Raw genomic sequence first — 19,461 nt, 5'->3', positions numbered from 1 at the left:
TTGAGTGAGTGAGTTGAATTGAGATAATCTTCAATTCCAAATTTACTTATTATTTTTAAAAACCCTAGCGATCCCCGCAGACGAAGTCGCGGACATCAGCTAGTACATTAACATAACAAATCGAATTTATTATGAGACTCATTCAAAATAGTCACCATGGATACTAATACAATCCTCAAAGTATGAGACAGAAACACACATCTTCTTCAAGGAAAAAATTATTCATTACCTTGCTTAGTAGTATTATTTAAAGTAGACGAAGCAATTTCGTTATTTTATTGTTTAAGAAATAGGCTGGGAGGTTATCAGTTTTTCTCACCTCGTCAATGTCCCTTTAGAAGTAATGTGGCTTCATGACGATTATCTATTAGTGTTGTTGCAACGATGAGTTGATTGAGCTTTATAACTAGTTGTTGAGTCTTGCCAAAAGGACCATTGTTGATGAAACATAGTATTATTAAGAGGCTGACCGTCTCCTCGACAATGGTATCTTGAAATCAGCACATCTGTCTTAACATTTCTTTCACAATAATATTGCGCAGTCATTCCTTGATCGCTGTGTTAGCTATCAAAGAATGACTGCCAACAACTCACCAAACCAACGCTGAAGTTATATAATACCCATATTGTCTTTGCTGACTTTTGAGAAGCTCAATTAGAGCTTTGAGCATAAACTCGGTCAATCTGCTTGTTATAATATAATGTTGCTCGAGGGCTAAAGTCTCTTCAGTAAATACAATTTTTTAAGTAACGCTTACAAATTAAATAAAATTTTACCATCCTCTTAATTTTTCAATTACTGCTTAAATAATAACCGGTGCTTATTAGCGCCAAGTCCTATATCATCTTTTAAAATATGGGACATGGTTTTAGTTGCTGTGTTCATTTCTAGATTTAAAACGAACGTATGGCCGATACCAAGAGTTTGAAGTGTTTTCAACATGGTCGACGACTCACTTCATCACGGCTATTTTCCAATCTATTGAATTAGGCGTTATTTTAAGGAAATCCAGTTTCGCCCCTACACTAGGCATACTCAGGAGATGTTGACTCGCCAAATACTGGCATGAGAAATTTTTTCGCTGATTTCTAACACCAGCCATTTTTGAATATACCATATCATACCCGGTCTGATATTGTATTTAAGGCCTTTTTGTAGTAATAGCCAGACTTGTGCCAGCATTTGGCGAGTCAACATCTGAGGATGCCTCGTATATAGGCGAAACACGTGTCGCATTGATTGAATACAAATATTAGCGCAATTCACTCTTAAGGAAACATAACATTTGCGTATTTAATATTAAAATAAAAATATTAAAAACGGAAAAAATGTTAGATGCTTTAACATGATTAAATGCGTTCCATATTAGAACCGAAATAGAGTTATGAGCATATTATCTAGAGCATAATATGACAATAGTTACTGGCAAATTTTAAATGACAATAAGGGACGAGACGAGCAGGACGTTCAATTGATGGTTATTGATACATTATATAAAATATTTTAAAAAACTCCTGTTTTGAAAATACTCCGAAAAACTCTCGGATTAATGTAGGTAGGTACTAAAATAGAATGAGCTGCATTTCGTGATTTGGGCACATAACAATAATACTATAGAATGTAATGTGAGGACAACAAAGTTATTTCTGTTGGAGTCGTAAACTAAGATAATTTGTTGGTGTCGTGTGAGTTTGGGGGCGGGTGTTGGCACGCGACGTTACTCGCTCCCGGTAACCTGCACCGGTACAGTTAACGGTGCGCAAACAATATGCAATCACATAAAATATTATAAGATGTAGGACCAGCAGAAAATACTTTGTAAATTCTAATACATAAGGAAGAAGCGAACGAGCTTTTCGCTAACTACTTCAAAAGCACGCAAGTTCTTATAATAACTTATTTTTTAATCCTGTATTGATTTTGCTCCTCTAAATATGTATCACTACCAGATTGCCTTCTGATAAAGGCTTCAGCTAGGGTTAGCCCAGCATTTTTTATTAAATCTTCCTTTCAGTAATTTTCTTTGTTTTCAACCTATGGGTAACCCCTTAGTGATATCTTTTGACCATTTATTATTTTTTTTTCTTAACATGTGGCAACTTTTATATTGCTTCTTTTATAAATTTGGTTTTATCTCGTAACTTGATAAGCAGAATGCTTATCTCTATTCTATTCTAATAGTCTCTTAGTGCTTCACACTTCACTCTCATGTTCAGGAAAAGTCGAGCTCGTGTGAATTATGATCGTGTTGTTATGTTAATTAAATGTTTTCCAAGTGCTGTTTTTTGATGTCGATTTGCTTTTGCATTAGTTTCTCAGCTATATATTCTATTTGCATGACATTTAAATAAATTGATGTCTTTATGTAGTTGGTGATTAGCTTTGTTTTAGATCAACAATTGCTTTCTTTAACTCATTGTGATATCATTATTTGTAATTCTTTATGATTTTCAAAAATCAATACGTGATTTTTTAAATAGTTATTGATTGAGATGTATTTCTTTTTCAAATCTCTCAGTCATGATTTTTGCTGTTGGATCTTTTGGTATGATTTTCATATATCAGTATACTTAGGTTGTATTCCTTGAATTGAAAGCGTCCCATATCTGTACAAACTTACAGGAGTGAAATTCTTTGTTACAGTTCACAAGTGCTAGATAGTATTTAATAACATGTTTTAATACGTGAATATGATCCATCTTTGAGAAGTCTGTTTGGCACTGTAGGACCCCGTGTTGTTGGTTGGTTTTCATCTCGGTCAACTCACACGGTTTCACTACGGTTGACTCATAGCAAATTTTTTTTTTTTTCAATAAAACATTAATTAAAAAAATGCGTTAATTGTCACTCTATTCATATTCTATAAATCCAAATAAATTTTATTATGTTCTTGGCCATTAGATCTAGATTATAATTGTGATTTCTAGTATAGAAAGAAAAATCATTTGTTCAATTATTTTAAAACAACACTTATGAATGTCTAAGATTTTACCTCCATTTCGGAAGAGTTGAGCTTTAATGAGAACAAGTGGCAAGAAACCAATAATAATTAGGCTGCATTTAGTGCTCGACTGACAGGGAGCGCTGACGTCGGTCATGCGTAGCTACAATAACGGAACATATGAATGCTGATGAATTGCTACGTGCGTACAGCTACGTTGCGCTGACCAGAATTGTCGGTCGAACTCGTCGCGTCGGTCCGGTGTACGTCGGTCCGCTGACGCGCTACGGCGATAATGCATGTTCAATTAAGTTTGCTGTCAGCTGAGCACTAAACGCAACACTGACTGTCAGTCGAGCACTAAGGACAGCCTAATTATGGTTTCTTGCCACTTTTTGCCATTAAAACTACACTAATCCGAAGTGGTGGTAAAATCTTAAACATTCGTGTCATTTAAACCTAATTTAACAAATGATTTTTCTTTCTATCCTTTTACTACCGACCACATTGCGCGAGGTCTAGCAGTCAGAGTTCCCAATTTTCGTCCAGTTTCAGCAGATAATCTTTTCCGCTGGTGACTCGATAATATGTTCCATATCGTTGGATATCGAATATTTTATCGAGTATAGTGCTTGCCTCGATTTCGAATAAAATAGAACTCCGATTGAACGTGCGTTCACTTTGACCGTAGATAAGCCCACGTACGAGTAGATTACAAGGAACGCGGAACACAGAACTCTGAACTCTGACTGCCAGCGGGGCTGGCGTCTAAATCCAGCCTTAGTTTCATCCGTAGACGATCCATATGGAACAAGCTTTGCAAAGCAGCATGTTTATCTTTGTTGTGAGACTAACAAGTCAAACGGAAATGTTTCAGAGCAAGGAGCTGAACTCGTGCGCAAGAGCCCCCGACTCGCTGCCAGGACTACCGCATCGTTACCCCCGCTGTCACGACAGGTTGGTGTCTCATACACAATTAAAACTTACTAGGTGATCACCGCCACTCATGTTTCTATCTCAAAGGAATAACAAGAGTGCTGCCAGGGAGAGTAGTCCGCGATTATCAAAAAATCCCTTGGAAAGGTTAGCTCAGTTCAGAAGAGCGCTTGGAACTGCATTGTGCCAGTGCACGTCCCAGTGGTATTCTGGTAAACATCATCGGTATTAATAGAAGTAATCGTTATTTATTCATCTAACAGTGTATAGTTCAATGGAAAGCATTTATAAAGCATAGCAAATATGATTTCAGATCATCAACACAATGCGAGAGGATGGGCGGGTCAACAGCAGACGGTTGCGAAGGGAGCGAGCCAAGCGAACCAAGCGAGGCAAGTCCGAGCTCGTCGGAAGAGTGGAACTCGCCGACGGAGCTGAGCTGCTACCGGCGCCTGGGCGAGCGGATGGAGCGGTTCGAGCGGCCCCCGCTCATGAAGCGTCTGGCGCTGGGGCTGAGTGGCCGCGGTGCGCTGCTGCAGCCCTCCGACGACGACGCCACTCCGCTCGTAGCCGACACACCCACAACGTAAGTTCCCCCGTCACAGTACGACGGATGGTGAAATATGAAGCCTATTTCTGCCGTGAAGCAGTAATGTTTAAGAATTACTATGTCGGTCTGATGATTGCGAATGATTGCGAAACTGAAGTGGCAGTGGGCAGGGTACATAGTTCGACGGAGAGATTGCCGTTGGGGCAGTTAAATCCTCGAATGGCGACCGTACCGGGATACGCTGTGTTGGTAGCCACCCACAAGATGGGCCTACGATCTGGTCAAGATTGCCGGAATACGTTGGATGAGGGCAGCGCAGGACCGATCGTCGTGGAAATCTTTGGGGGAGGCCTTTGTCCAGCAGTGGAACGTCTTCCGGCTGATGATGTGTCGGTCTGGAAGGCGCCGTAGCTATTAACATCTTATATTGTCTCAAGGTAACGAGCCCAATTGTAGTGCCGCTCAGTTTTTTTTTGGTTTTTCAAGAATCCTGAGAGGCACTGCATTGTTATGGGAAGGGCGTATAAATTTCCATCAGCTGAACGTCCTGCTCGTCTTGTCCCTTACTATTATAAAAAAAAACCTAGCACTTGAATGCACGCGCCTGTAAATTATCCTTGAGCGCACGCACGGGCTATAGGGTTAGGCCCCTTATGGGCCAATTAATACTCAAGATAAGAAATAAAATAAGTAAAACACATTAATTACCAAACATCTTTATTTTAATCATGACTCTAACAATCAACAAAACTTAGGTTTTTAATTATAAATTGAAACATAAACACAACTAACTTCTAAAAATCAACAGTATAACCTACTAAGATTTGAGATCACTTACCTCTTAGTCTAGTTTTCATTTAGGAATGTTATATTTATAATAAAATTGGTTTGTATGAATCTAAAGTAAAAGAAAATAATCACTCTGTTGACATCCAAACAGGGATCACGACCGCCTGATGTTCGCTAGAAAAACGCTTCATTCATCTGCTGCAAAAGAACAACGACCAACTCCACCCCGTATAGGCATATTATTATGTTGCGGAGATTATTCTGCCAGTCCTAGAAGTAGTCTGCCTTTAAATTTTATACCTCTAGGTATATTTTGCTGGGATATACGACGCTCAATAGATGGTCTTGTAAGATCGAATCCGACTTCTTGGAGGTCTTGACGACGGACCACTGTTAATTGAGGGTTTATCTGATATATCACAAGACCGTTAATGCCCGCCATGTTTACAAAATTGTAAAACAGTTTGAGAGGCCAACGGTGACTATTGCGAGTATGTTTTATCAAAAATTTCGACCCCTCATTTTGTGTGGTTATAAATGTGATGATTTGAGGTTTTTTAGCATCACCAGTCGCAGTATAAATTTCGTTATCATGATGGAGGGTAGATAAAAATAAAACTACTTTATGTTGTTTTGGCATATAGCTGACTAGGGTGCAATCAGGTTGATATCCGAAGGTAGATTCGTTTATTTCTGTTTTTTGTGTAGTTAAATCGTCAATATATACTTCTTACAGTTATGTAACAAAGTACTTATAATTTGGCGTAGAACATCTAGTCCGTCGCTTTGTTGACGAGCCATCCTATCTCTTACGTCATCAAAACGGAGAGCTCGCAGTAAGAATCGGAATCGACACTCTGACATGGTTGTATAAACCAATTCGATGCCAGTGCTCCACGTATAGGGTCTGGAGGACGGACTGTGAGATCTAGTTCTTGAAGTGGGTGGTGGAAACTTACCGTTATATCCTCATCCTCCTCGCCATCTTGTTACGTATCAGAACGGTGAGCAGGTCCAATTGTCCACTTTTGTTCTGCGGATTCTCCTTCTTCCTCAATTTCTCTCAAAATGCCTTCGTCTTCGTAATCCTCTAGCAGCCATATTTTCAAGTTACCCGCCATCTGAAAAGTGCCCAAAGAATATTAAAGTTAAATGAAAAATCCATAAATACAAACATTAAACACACAAAAAATAATTTATAGAACGTATAATAGTAAAACTACAACAAATGTATCATATTTAGCTTAATTTCATCACTTGTGCATTAAAAATTACTTCCTTCAACGCTCGCGCGGGGTGCCTGCGTTTCAAAGACGATTTTTGCAGACGTTCATATGCCGCGGGAGCTAGTACTTGAGGATTATACTGGACGAAAAAATTTACTAAACTTTATAGAAGTTGTACATACATAGAACAGATATAAAACTATCCATTTGACATCAAATTAAAGTATCTTGAGAATATTGTACAAGAGGTAGATTTAACCAGTAGGTTGCAAAACAAATCACCTTACCTCTGCTTGTCACACTAATGGGGTCAGTTTCATGCCTTAAAACGCGTTGCCACCAGCACAAGATGTGCAGTGGCAACTGGATGCCCACAAGGAGGGGTACTCTCACCACTCCTTTGGAACCTTGTGGTGGACGAGCTCATCGCGGAGCTAAACAGAAAGAAACTATACACAGTAGGCTATGCGGACTTGCCATTCTAATAACAGGTCCATTCGAGAATGTCCTATGTAATCTCATGAGATCTGCTTTTAAGATAATCGAAGAATGGTGCACACAACATCGTCTAACCGCTAATCCACCAAAGACTGAGCTAATACTTTTCACTAACAAACGCAATTTTGGCAATCTTACATTACCTAAGTTGTTCAATACCGAGATAAGCCTTACTAAAGAAGTTAAATACCTGGGGGTCATACTGGACAGTAAGCTGCTTTGGAATAAACACATAGACCACAAGCTGGAAAAAGCATGTATAATATTTTGGCAGTGTAGAAGACTCGTAGGGAGAACCTGGGGTCTTGCTCCAAAGATATGTAAATGGCTATATACAGCAGTTATTAGACCAATTATCACCTACGGAGCAATAGCTTGGTGGCCCAGGACAGAGCTAACAACAGTACAAACCAAGCTGCAGCGATTCCAACGGCTGGCCTGCACAGCCATAACTGGTTGCATGCGCACTACGCCAACATCTGCCCTAGAAACCATTCTAGGGCTCACACCGCTTGACATACATATCCAACATGAGGCGACAATGTCGGTTCTCCGCCTGAAGCTGATGGGTGTATGCAAGAATGATGACTGCCTCACAGGAAACCTCTGGAACAGAGTAAGGAAGGATTTCCCACTCTGTGAGGCACCCTGTGATAGAATACCCAAAACACACATCTTTCAAAAGAATTACCGTATTCAACTGTACGAAGTGGGAGCAGACCAGTCAGGTGTAAATGAACTCAGAATTTACACAGACGGTTCCAAAATGGCAGCCGGAACTGGAGCTGGCATCTTCTCACAGGAACAGAATATACACACCTCTATACCCTTAGGCTTACACACCTCCATATTCCAATGCGAATGCATAGCCATCAAGGAAGCTGCAGACGCGATACTAAGAAGGAAAATACACGGATATTATATCCGTATTCTATCCGATAGTATGGCAGTACTGACTGCGCTGCGGAGCAACACCTATACCTCAGCGCTGATATACGAGTGTCACCGATCCTTAGAACGAGCTGCCTCTAACAACTGGGTAACTCTGCAATGGATCAAAGGACACAGCGGTTCGTTGGGGAACGATGCAGCGGATGAACTTGCAAGGCGGGGGTCGGAAACGCAAGTGGCTGGCCCAGGGCCAGTCCTGCCGCTACCCTTCAGCCAAATGCGGTCATGGATACGCTCTCTCACCAACAACCTACATGGAACCCGATGGACAAATGTCTCACGCTGCAGACAGTCGAAAGAGGCGATTCCTGCACTATCGCCCAAACTGACACGTCGACTTATTAGCCTAAACAGACATGACATCCGAATTATGGTCGGCACCCTAACGGGTCACACATTACTGAACAAACACCTATTTACAATCGGCGTTACGGACAGTCCTAAGTGCAGGGGCTGTCTAACCGAAGATGAAACGGTCACTCACGTAATCCTGGAATGTGCTGGGGTGGCCAACCAACGGGCACAAACCTTAGTAAATACAAGGTCGCTCCAGGAAGTCTGCGAACACCCCAGGAGTGTTCTGAACTTCTGGAAGGAGCTGGGCTGGTTGGAATGACTGGCCAACACTGCACGCAAAATGGACCCAATTAAGCGGTCTAATTGCGGAAACAGGAGCCGTTTACCAATACCAATACTATACCAATGCCTTAAAACGCTACCAGTATAGAAGACGGTCAGGTTAATCTAACTGATTTCTGTATGAAAACCAACTACATGTTCAACGATACTTTCGCAACTGTCGCTCTTAAACTAGGAATATGAAGCCATCTATTTTTAAAATTTTTAGTATGTCCATATAGGTTTTAATCAAAAATTTCGACAATTTATTAAATTTTTCGTATTATGTGTGGTTATAAAATGTGACGTTTTGAAGTTTTTTTGGATCACAGCAATCACAGCATCTATTTTGTTATCATGATGGAGGGTAGATAACAAAAAAATTACTTTATGTTGTTTTGGCACATAGCTGACTAGGGTGCGATCATCTTGAAATCCAAAAGTAGATTCGTTTATTTCTCGGTTTTGTGTAGTATTGAAGATATTATCAAATATTTCTGGTTTATTTTTATAAGTGCAATGTTAGGAGGTTATGATTTTGTAATTCAATTATTTCTTGCATGTAGGCACGATGTCAGGCACTTTGTTAGATGCTCAGAAGGGTATTTCTGGTTGCATTTAATTTGACGAAAATTCTTAGTATAATAATAATAATAATGACACACTTTTTACACAAATTATCTTGCCCCAAGTTAAGCATATAAGCCTGTGATAACACAGGGTAACACCATAAGGGTTACAATACAATGATATATTTAATACAATATACTTATTTAAACATACATAAATACATTTAAACATCCATGATTCGGAAACAAACATCCATATTCATCATATAAATGCTTACACCTACCAGGATTCGAACCCGGAACCTCTAGCTTAGTAGGTAAGATCGCTAACCACTCGGCTATACAGGTCGTCAAATTAATTAGTATGTCCATATTGTAAGGCTTTTGGCGTATAATTAGATTAATATCCGGACGACCGAGCCTTGCTCGGATTTTTAAGAATGTACAAAACTTGAACAAAAAAAAAACTAATAGGACATCTGGATTCGAACCGGGGTCTTCTGCTTTCCGGATCACCCAATGTCCCATCTGAGCTATAATAGTCTTGTATATAGTGGCGAAATTTACCTTTGTATTCTAATGTTATTGTAGCTGTTTCTCATTCAAACATGGATAAAAGCATTTTTTTTAAATTGAAACCTAGCTAGATCGATTATCACCCCCGAAATCCACTGCATACTTAATTTTATGAAAATCGTTGGAGCCGTTTCCGAGATTCAGATTATATATATATATACAATAATTGCTCGTTTAAAGATATAAGATTAACACAACTGAAACAACAAAGACAGCACTACTGTCACATGCCCCAACATGTAAAAGGCATAAAAGACATTTATTTCGTCTGAATTTTAAAATTAATTCCTTTGGAATTCTTTTTGATGTCATTTCTAACACTACAACCGCTTCGGAAACAAAAGGCTCTCCCAGAGAGAAGCGGCGCAAGAAACAATTCCAGTATTCTTTTTTTGTGCTCTTGTAATAAAATATAAATATTGTTGTAATGTTTACAAATCCTGTGTACCTACATCTTGTCTTCCAGGGCTTGATTAATTCTGACTAAATATTTCTTTTTTTTTTCAATTTATGTAGCCATTCTCATGTTTAATGTTCAAACGAAAATCGCTGTACATTTCTGTTGTATTATCAATAAAGAATTTTGAAACGAATGAATGACTAAATTAAATAACAGATACCAAACCTATAGTTTCCTTAATTAACAAGTTTAATAGCGAACAGTCTATTATAATTAGACAAACATATAGAAATACTTTAAGAGATCATAAAATCCTATGAGAATTCAAATAAAATTAATTATATTAATTTGTTTTTTTAATACTAATAATATACATGTTTAATTATTTTAAAAATAATAAAATGAATTATTTTCAGGCCAACGAACGTACCGTTATGTATGAACGGCGGGTACATCAACGAAGCAGGTGAGGCCGACGCACGAGCGAGAGAGGCGCGCGAGCGAGCGAGACGTGACCTCACCTGTCAGATGGATTTTGACTTTAGAAAATGTAACAATATTAGCAATGGGTAAGTTATATATTATGATAAAGGGCATTTATTTTCTCAAAATTGATTCCTTTAGAATTAATTCATTTGATCTCATTTCTAATATACTAGACTAGCTGACCCGACAGACGTTGTTCTGTTCATGATAAAAAAAAATCTTGCGGGTAGAATTTTGTAAAATCCGTTCTTCTTCGTCTCCTCGATGAAAGAAATATTCCTACCAAATTTCAAGTCTCTACGCCTTATGGTTCCGGAGATATCGTGATGAGTGACTATATACGTGGAAATCTCTTATATATATAGATACTACTACCACTTCGGAAACTAATGGCGCTCTGAGAGAGAAAAAGCGGCGCAACAAACTCTCAGATCATTCTGTTTTTGCGCTCTTTTTAATCAAAATATAGAATAATACAGTAGTTAGTAGAAATGACATCAAAAAGAATTCTAAAGGAATGAATTTTGAGAAAATAAATGCCTTTATGCCATAAACATATAAGGACATACCATTTGCAGTCTGATCAAACGTAACGGCAAAAGTTTGCTTAAAGACAATGTAAGCACACTTTTCTCCTTAGTCGTGTGTCAACAGTTACTGTCAGAATCAGGTTCTATATTCAGTATAATATTACGTAACCTAAACTAATACAGCTTTACATTGCTGCTAATTGACCAAGAATATTTTAAATATCTGGAGTAAATACGGTAATGTATATATAGCAGTCGAAGCTAATTGTGGTGTTATTTGAGGCGTGTTTCATATTTCGGTTTTGTCTTTATACGACGTGATTTGTCATTATGTATTGAATGTCATTGGGGTATAGCATAGCGATAATTTAAAACTTGTACATTTCTTAAAAAAAATCTTATCTCTATTCTATATAAATTAAGTATAACATTATATTATAGATTAAATTATGTAAATTTGTAATGTGTATTGTAGATACAATTGGTATATCTTGTACCTGGGTAACACTGAAAATCTTTAGAAAATGAAAAACGGCTTAATGTAGAAAGTGGCCAATACTTTTATTGTTTTTCGAAGTACTCTCCGTTCCTCTCTACACATCGTCGCATTCTATGGAATCACTGAGAAAAGCAGTGGGCCCATTCTTCCTTCGGGGTCTCATCTATGGTATTTTCGTACGTTTTCACCGCATATTCAGGGCTCGTAATGCGAATAATGTTCGTGTAATATTTTTCGAACTTGACTCATACCAATGCCTACGCTTGCCCGTATCTCCTGATAGGTCACTCTCTTATCTTCCTCTATCATGCGTCGCACAGCACTGATGTTATCTTCAGTAGTCGCTGTTAAAGGACGTCCCTCACGCAGATCATCATTGAGATTGCTAAGTCCACGCTTAAACTCGTTAAACCAATTGTAAATAATGGCACAAGATGGGACTTCATTTAGAAATGCAAATAGCTTTGTTGTTGAGTAAGCCCACAACGCAAGTCATAATTAATAATTGACCGAAAATTTTCTCTCGTTAGGTTCATTTTCACGTGTAACAAGAGGTTTAGATTTGACGCCAATTCACAAAAATAAATGACAAATGAATGGGATATACTAAATAAGTTACCAAAGGGTTCTAAAATTTAAATTCATAAAAAGTTTTCATTAATAATGTTTCTAACTGGCCAGTTCTAAACAATTTCAGTGTTACCCACGTAATATGATGAAAGATACATGACAGCTTGCAAAAATTGTGTTCCGTTCCTTTGATTATTCCTGTACACTTCAGTTTATGTCGTGCTTAACGACGTTTTAGTTGAACAGAAGCTAATCACTGTTTTGTAATAGAAAAGAAAAACTCGATTTTAGAGGTCGTTTTTGTTCTACGACTACTTCAGACCGTGTTTTCACGGATACGGTACGGACTCTGATCGGACGTAGTGTTAAAGCGCTCTTAATGTTTTCCAAACTGTATACTTATGCATCTAAAGAAACTGAATATATATATTTTTTTTATTTATAATCGCTTTAAAAAATACTCACAGAATACCTTTATTTTTTTATGGTGTGTGTGGATGATGCAGCTACTGTACTCAATAACTTTTGTATTAATTTACATTAACTTTTTTGACTTACTCGTGTAAGGCATTGACTATTTCAAATGATTTGTAAATCGATGGAAATGTAAATCTTGATATAAAAGATTGGCAATGAGTTTCTTGCTACTTCTTCTCATTAGCTCAACCCTTTACGAAGTAGCGGTAAATTCAATGAGAAATTGTATTTTTAACATTCATAAGTGTCATTTCCATGACCTACATGAATAAAGTGATTTTGATTTTGATTTGATTTGAACAGAAGACCGTCTGCGGGCAGCGTGTGCGAGTCGTCAACGTCGGGCGACTCGTCGTGCGGTGGCGGCGGAGGGGGCAGTTCACGAGGCTCGGGCAACAATAACTCCGCGCCGCGCCCGCTCGAGCCCGAGCTCAAGAACGCGCCCTGGTTCCAGCAGGGTATACCTCGAGAAGTTGGTATCATATCATCCTGAGTAGCTTGATCTGGTACAGGGGTCTCCAAACTACGGACCGCAAGTGCCATCAATCCGACATATGATATTTGAAGAAGAAAACAGAGAATGATAAAGAATGACAGAAATGATGTCGCAGAAAGCTTAAGTATTTATGCTTAAGTAAATAAAAACTAACAAATAATTAAACCAAAAACAGAAATAACCCACGAGCAAATTTATGCAAATTATCTAATTGTACCAGTGGAAGTTTGGAGACCCCTGATATAGTAAATAATCACTCCAGAAGGATTGAAAATAAACCTGTTTCAATTATTTCTTTGAACTATCCAATTATGTTTTGTGTCCTATAATATATGGGCTTCATCTGGCTTTTATATAGAAGCATTTTGGAGCTTCGTACATTCAGACAATGCATTTTCAGTTAACTCTAAAAACATTATTTTCACAATCCTAGTAGATCATCGGTTACATGATAGCTGAACTTTAGGTGGAGGTGTTGAGAAGGTAAACAGTTCGAACATCTTGAAAATTGATTGCAGGGAAAAAAGGAAGGCGTGGTCGGTGCTGAGCTCATATTATGACCATGGTTGAAATTCACTTCAGGCTTGGGTTGTCGCTCACTAAACGCTGGCGTCATAGAACAAGACACTCCCCCGTCTTTTTTTTATGGAATAGGAGGACAAACGAGTGTACGGGTCACCTGGTATTAAGTGATCACTGCCGCCCACATTCTCTTGCAACACCAGAGGAATCACATGAGCGTTGCCGGCCTTTAAGGAAGGTATAAACGCTTTTTGATAACCGCACTGTGGAGGACCGCCACACATCCAGATGGTAGGGATGATATCCTAACTTGTGGCGTGTCGTGCGAATGTGGAATGGACGCTATGAGTCAGTGCATTACTATAGGATGAATTACTTACTAGAATCCTCACCTTTTGCCGGGATACATTTAAGTGCAGTTTTTAGTTTTCCCCCACGTACAATATATGGATTACGTAACAATGGTTAAAGTATTTAATGTATGTTCTGTTTTATCAGTTTTTGGACTAAGCTACGGTTAGAGTAAAATGCAAAATTTGGTGATGGTAGATGGATACGAATCTATGCTATCAGTGATTTTACATCGTCTATGGAAATGTTCAATGATTGGTATTCAATTCGTTGAGTCTTACGTTTTACATTATCGAATGGTTCAATAAATGTGTGGATGATGCAGCTACTGTACTCAATAAGTTTTGTTTTATATTAATTTACATTTACTTTTTTGATTTACTTGTATAAGGCATTGACTATTTGACGGTTGAGTGTGTGTTGCTTCACTTTACATATTAAATTGTTATTGTAAAATGTAAATCATGATTGAGTTTCTTGCTACTTCTACTCATTAGCTCAAGCCTTTACGAAATAGCAGTAGATTCAATAAGAAAAACATTTTTTTTGACATTCATAAGTGTCTTTTCCGTGACCTACATGAATAAAGTGATTTTGATTTGATTTGATTTAAACATGATCACATCATCTGGAACGTATGTATTGCAGATAGCGCTGGAGGTACTAGGCGCGCAGCAGCCTGGGGCGTTCTTAGTGCGCGCGAGCACCACGCAGCTGGGCTGCCTGGCGTTGTCACTGAGAGTGCCTGCGGACTTCGCGCCCCTGGGCATCGCGCATTACCTCATCCTGTCCACGCCCAAGGGCTACAAGATCAAGGTGCGTCGGCCCAGGTGGCCTATTGTAACTCTAGTATCGTGCGAGTAGGCTCGCAGCCACTCACGCTACATTACCCTCGTTCTTAGAGAAGTTATAGGTCTAGACCATCATATTTATTTTTTATTAAAAAGAGCGCAAAAAAAAATGCTGAGAGAGTTCCTTGCGCCGCTTCTTCTCTCTCAGAGCGCCATTTGTTTCCGAAGCGGTAGTAGTATCTAGTATATTAGAAATGACCTCAAAAATAATCCTAAAGGAATCAATTTTGAGAAATTAAATACATTTTATGCATCTAGAACTAGATAGAGTCTTTTGCTGTTAAACAACCGATAAAAACAGGCCAGTAATTTTAAATGTGGAATCCTGGTGACCAGCGATTCCCGACAAAAACTTTTGTATCCCTCGTATTTTTAAGCTTTCGTTGTATTGTAATTTTTGGTTGTGAGAAAATAAAGTTGTTATTATTAGTAATAATAGTCTAGTGTCCGTGACACGCCACGTCGTGCACTCGCGATTTGTTTGCAACTTTGTGTTACTGTGCGTGCATTGCTCAAAATAGAGGTTAGTGCTAAACGCATTTTTTTTTCGACGCTTTCACATCTGTTATAGTCTATGTAGATGTATTAATGATGTGAGTCCTCGTTATTTTAATAATATAATATAATATTGAAACACTTTTATACAAATTATTTTGCCCCAAACTAGGTATATAGGCCTGAACTATGGGTACAAGACAAGGATATATTTAATACAATACAATACATTGTATACATAATATAAACATCCATGACTTGGAAACAAACATCCATATTCATCATATAAATGATTGCATCTACCGGGATTCGAACCCGCGACCTCTAGCTTAGTAGTCAGGGTCACTAACCATTCACCTCTATGGGTCTGAACGGGCTAACGCACGTAGATTTGTTATTTCAACACTTTTATGCCACATGCATTAATTTAGGTTATTAACGGCCGTTTTCAATAACCTTTCTATCCTTAGTTTAACTTACTAGACGTAGACAAATCTATCCTTTTAAGCTTACTTACATTTCAATAACCTATCGACATAAAGCATTGGACTATAACTATATATATATGGATAGATAAGATTTTGTCATTAAACGGTGATAGCAATGTATCCGAATCTAGAGATACGTTATTGAAAGTCTTTACGGCCGGTAAAGACAGTTAGCTTGTCATCGGTAATCACTAACGCCGCGCTTTATATATATCATTTTACGGCCTCTCCCAATATATTCTAGCTACAGTTAGAGATAAATAACAACCTTCTACTGTCAGTAATAAGCTGTTAATAATCTGAAGCTGTCCCAATATACCCGAAAAGTCATTCCTATCGCCTTATATTGGGACGCGTGAATTGCAATTTGCATAAAAACTTCTATCGCTGGTAAGCTATATCTCGCCCCATTGACAGACAGCGTCTACGGACAAGGTGAGTTACTGTCGATAAGTTTATTGGGACAGAAAGGTCAACGATACTTACGATTTTTATCTCAAGTAAGAGATAGACTGAATATTGGGAACGGCCGTTAGAATTTATCAGTTTACTTTATCCTTTTACAGCTGCCAAAGACGTTAACTTCTATCGGATTTATCATTCAAGGTGTCGTATTTCATTTCGCAGGGGTTCACGAAGGAGTTCGGTTCGTTGTCGGCGCTGGTGACGCATCATAGCGTGATGCCGGAGCTGCTGCCGGTGCCGCTGCGGTTGCCGCGAGCACCGCTCGTGTATCGTCCGCGCGACCACGAGCCGCTGGAGCGAGTGGCTCCAGGCCCTCCTACTGCACCTCCCCCGCATCCTCCACCTCCTCACGGCTACCGCCCGCAGCTTGACGTCTAGCGGCGTGCCGATAGTATAGGTCCCAGCGCGGCTACAGTGTTGCTAGCTCGAGAGTCGAACAGTGATTTAAATGACAATTTTTCGAGTGTTTTAAAATAATTCTGACTAAACTGAATCGAATCATACTATGAAATAAATCATTTCATAAAAACTGACCCTAATGTTGAAATAACTTACTGTCTATTTATAGACATATTATGGTAAAGTGGATTGAATCTGGATAGGCGTGGTTTAATAACAAAACAATTACAAACAAACTAAGTACCGAGTAAACGGGATAGCAAATGCGCAAAAAGCACCTAGAAGGAAACTACGTAAACTCTGTATAACGTATAACTCCATTTCAGCCGGAAGACGTCCACTGTTGGACGAAAGCCTCCCCCAAAGATCTCCAAGACGATCAGTCTTGCGCTGACCTCATCCAACCTACTCCGGCAATCTTGACACACATCGTCGGTCCATCCTGTGGGGGGCCTACCAACACTACGTCTTCCGTTACGTGGTCGCCTTTCGAGGACTTTAATGCACCAACGGCCATCAGTCCGTCGAGCTAATTGCCCTGCCCACTGCCACTTCAGTTTGCAACCTGCTCTGTGTCGGTTACTTTGGTTCTCCTAAGGATCTCTTCATTTCTGATTCGATATCGCAGGGAAACTTCGAACATAGCCCTCTCCATTGCTCTCTGAGCGACAACAAGCTTTCTTTAATTCTTATGAGAAAGCTCAATGAACAATTAACAAAAATCAATTACGTAAAAATCTACCTGAATATTACCGGGCCATTGCAGTACAATGTTTTGGAAACACTGCTCTAGACTATTATACAGAGTATCGCCTTGAATGAAATATTGCTTTATTTCTTTTCTTGCCCCTGTCTCTAAGACATGATCCATTTTAAACTGGAACTGACTGAATCGTATGTTATAAAATATTATTATGTAATCGTGATAGTATATCGAAGTGCATTAATCGTTGTCTAATTAACTAAATTTAAAAGTATCAAAATTTAGTCGTCGTTGCAAAGTCATTAATTTATGGATGTTGTCTAGTTACGTGTCGCTAAGATAGGTTTAAAATAATATTGTGATATTGAGTGTGTGTGTATGTATCGTATGAAACGACAGTAGCTTGTGTCATATTAGCAAAATGGAATTATGCAATCTTAGATTAAGGGTTGGTCTTCGCTGTGCTCCAACTAGATACAGGCGTAGTCGCAAAGTGCGGCAACTAATACTACGCCCAAGTGGGCGTACTCGAGCCAGTCTCGAACAATGTGTGACATTGAGTGCCAGATGTTCTGTTAATTTTGCTTATAATTGAAACTAAAATAAAGTTGCGTATTAAAACTTTGTAAAAATAATACTACAAGAAATAAGATAGATACTGGGGACATCAGTAAGTATTTTATTAATTTCAATGTAAAATAACACGAAGCGTATGTTATACAATTTTAAGGATTTAGTGTCTAACTGGAGTGCAGCGGAGACCAATCCTTAATCTAAGTACGCGATGTTATAATAATTATTGTGAGAGTAAACCTAGATAACTCTAGTCTAAAAAAAATTGTATAGCTTACATTGCTTTTAGAGTTTATAATTCTCAGAAATTTTCTACATTGTATTTAATAATAGTCTTGTAAGTAGTGCTCTACCCATAGACATAGAGCCACTGACCTCTACTATATACCAATGGACTGACGGCTGTCAAAGTGTTTTTGTCCCTGTTTGACATTCGCCATTTTGGCGCCGTTGGCCATGTAGCGATAGTCTGCGGTAGTAAAACTAGTGATGACAACATAAGAAAACATGAATAGATAGTGGGAAACTATTTACAACAAAAATTGTGTACTTTATTAAGTTGATTCATGAAGTATAAATAACACGGAAAATGAAGGAAATTAATTCGAATTGCAAAAATTCTTCAGAGTATTGTACGTTCCTTCGCAGTTATTTGTACTATACGTCAAAATTAGTTCTCTGAACGCTCGCGAGTGGCGCTTCCATTAAGGCACAAAAAATTTGCTGTCAAACATATGGAACAGTTTGTCCAGTGGTATTTATACAGGTCAGTGCTTAGAGCGGTTTCGCACTACGTCCGATCAGAGTTCAATCTGTACCCGTGAAAGTACAGATCTAGAAATCTTGGACCGAATTCGGATATTACTTACGCACAAGTCCGATCTCTGATCAAATTCCAAGCAATTCAAGGGCCATTTATTGGCATACGACATTTTACGCTGATCAATAGCAGAGCATTCACATCGTTGATCATGAGTCCTTTCAATCGGCATCAGTTTCTGGACGCTTAATTGGGACAAAACATGTAGGTACGTTTGTATCCTTATAACCCTATATATCATTTTGCCGATTTAACCAATTAGCCGTTATTTTGCTGGCTAATTTTAATTTTAGCTGGCTCGTTAAGGTGGCAGAAAAATTGATAGCTGAACAAGCCTATCAACAATACATACGTGCTGCGCCCCCTGGCTACTTATCCTACCGCCCCGCTGCCTCTGTGCTTGACCGCAGATCGGAACCTCGGATTCGGTTCGGATGCAATGCGCGAGCGTTCTTACAAATAATACTATTGTTACTTCAGTCCGTCAATAATCGTCTCCGAAACGGAGATTAACGGTTGACGGAAAGAAATCGAAATCGATAAATATGACGGAAGCCGGATCTAGTGCGTAAAGTCCCATAGAAATAGTTCTATGACTACTCCAGACCTTATTTTCACGGGTACGGCTAGGACTCTGATCGGACGTATTGCGAAAACGCTCCTAGAATACTCTGTACTAAT

General features: G+C 38.7%; 1 protein-coding gene across 1 annotated transcript in view; it reads left to right on the top strand.

The window, feature by feature from the left end:
- The window catches only part of LOC126975764 (EGFR adapter protein-like), a 57,273-nt gene extending 38,091 nt beyond the window's left edge, over positions 1–19,182 (top strand). The window contains exons 3-8 of the mRNA XM_050823798.1: positions 3,820–3,899; positions 4,192–4,464; positions 10,472–10,624; positions 12,921–13,089; positions 14,635–14,802; positions 16,448–19,182. Coding sequence (XP_050679755.1) covers positions 3,820–3,899; positions 4,192–4,464; positions 10,472–10,624; positions 12,921–13,089; positions 14,635–14,802; positions 16,448–16,663 — 1,059 coding nt within the window. The 3' untranslated portion in view covers positions 16,664–19,182. The remainder of the gene's footprint in view (positions 1–3,819; positions 3,900–4,191; positions 4,465–10,471; positions 10,625–12,920; positions 13,090–14,634; positions 14,803–16,447) is intronic.
- Positions 19,183–19,461: the final 279 nt, after the last annotated feature.

Source organism: Leptidea sinapis, chromosome 37, assembly GCF_905404315.1.
Source record: "Leptidea sinapis chromosome 37, ilLepSina1.1, whole genome shotgun sequence".
Classification (NCBI taxonomy): Eukaryota; Metazoa; Arthropoda; class Insecta; order Lepidoptera; family Pieridae; genus Leptidea; species Leptidea sinapis.
Note: the sequence above shows the minus strand (reverse complement) of the source record. Positions and strands in the feature narration are given on the sequence as shown.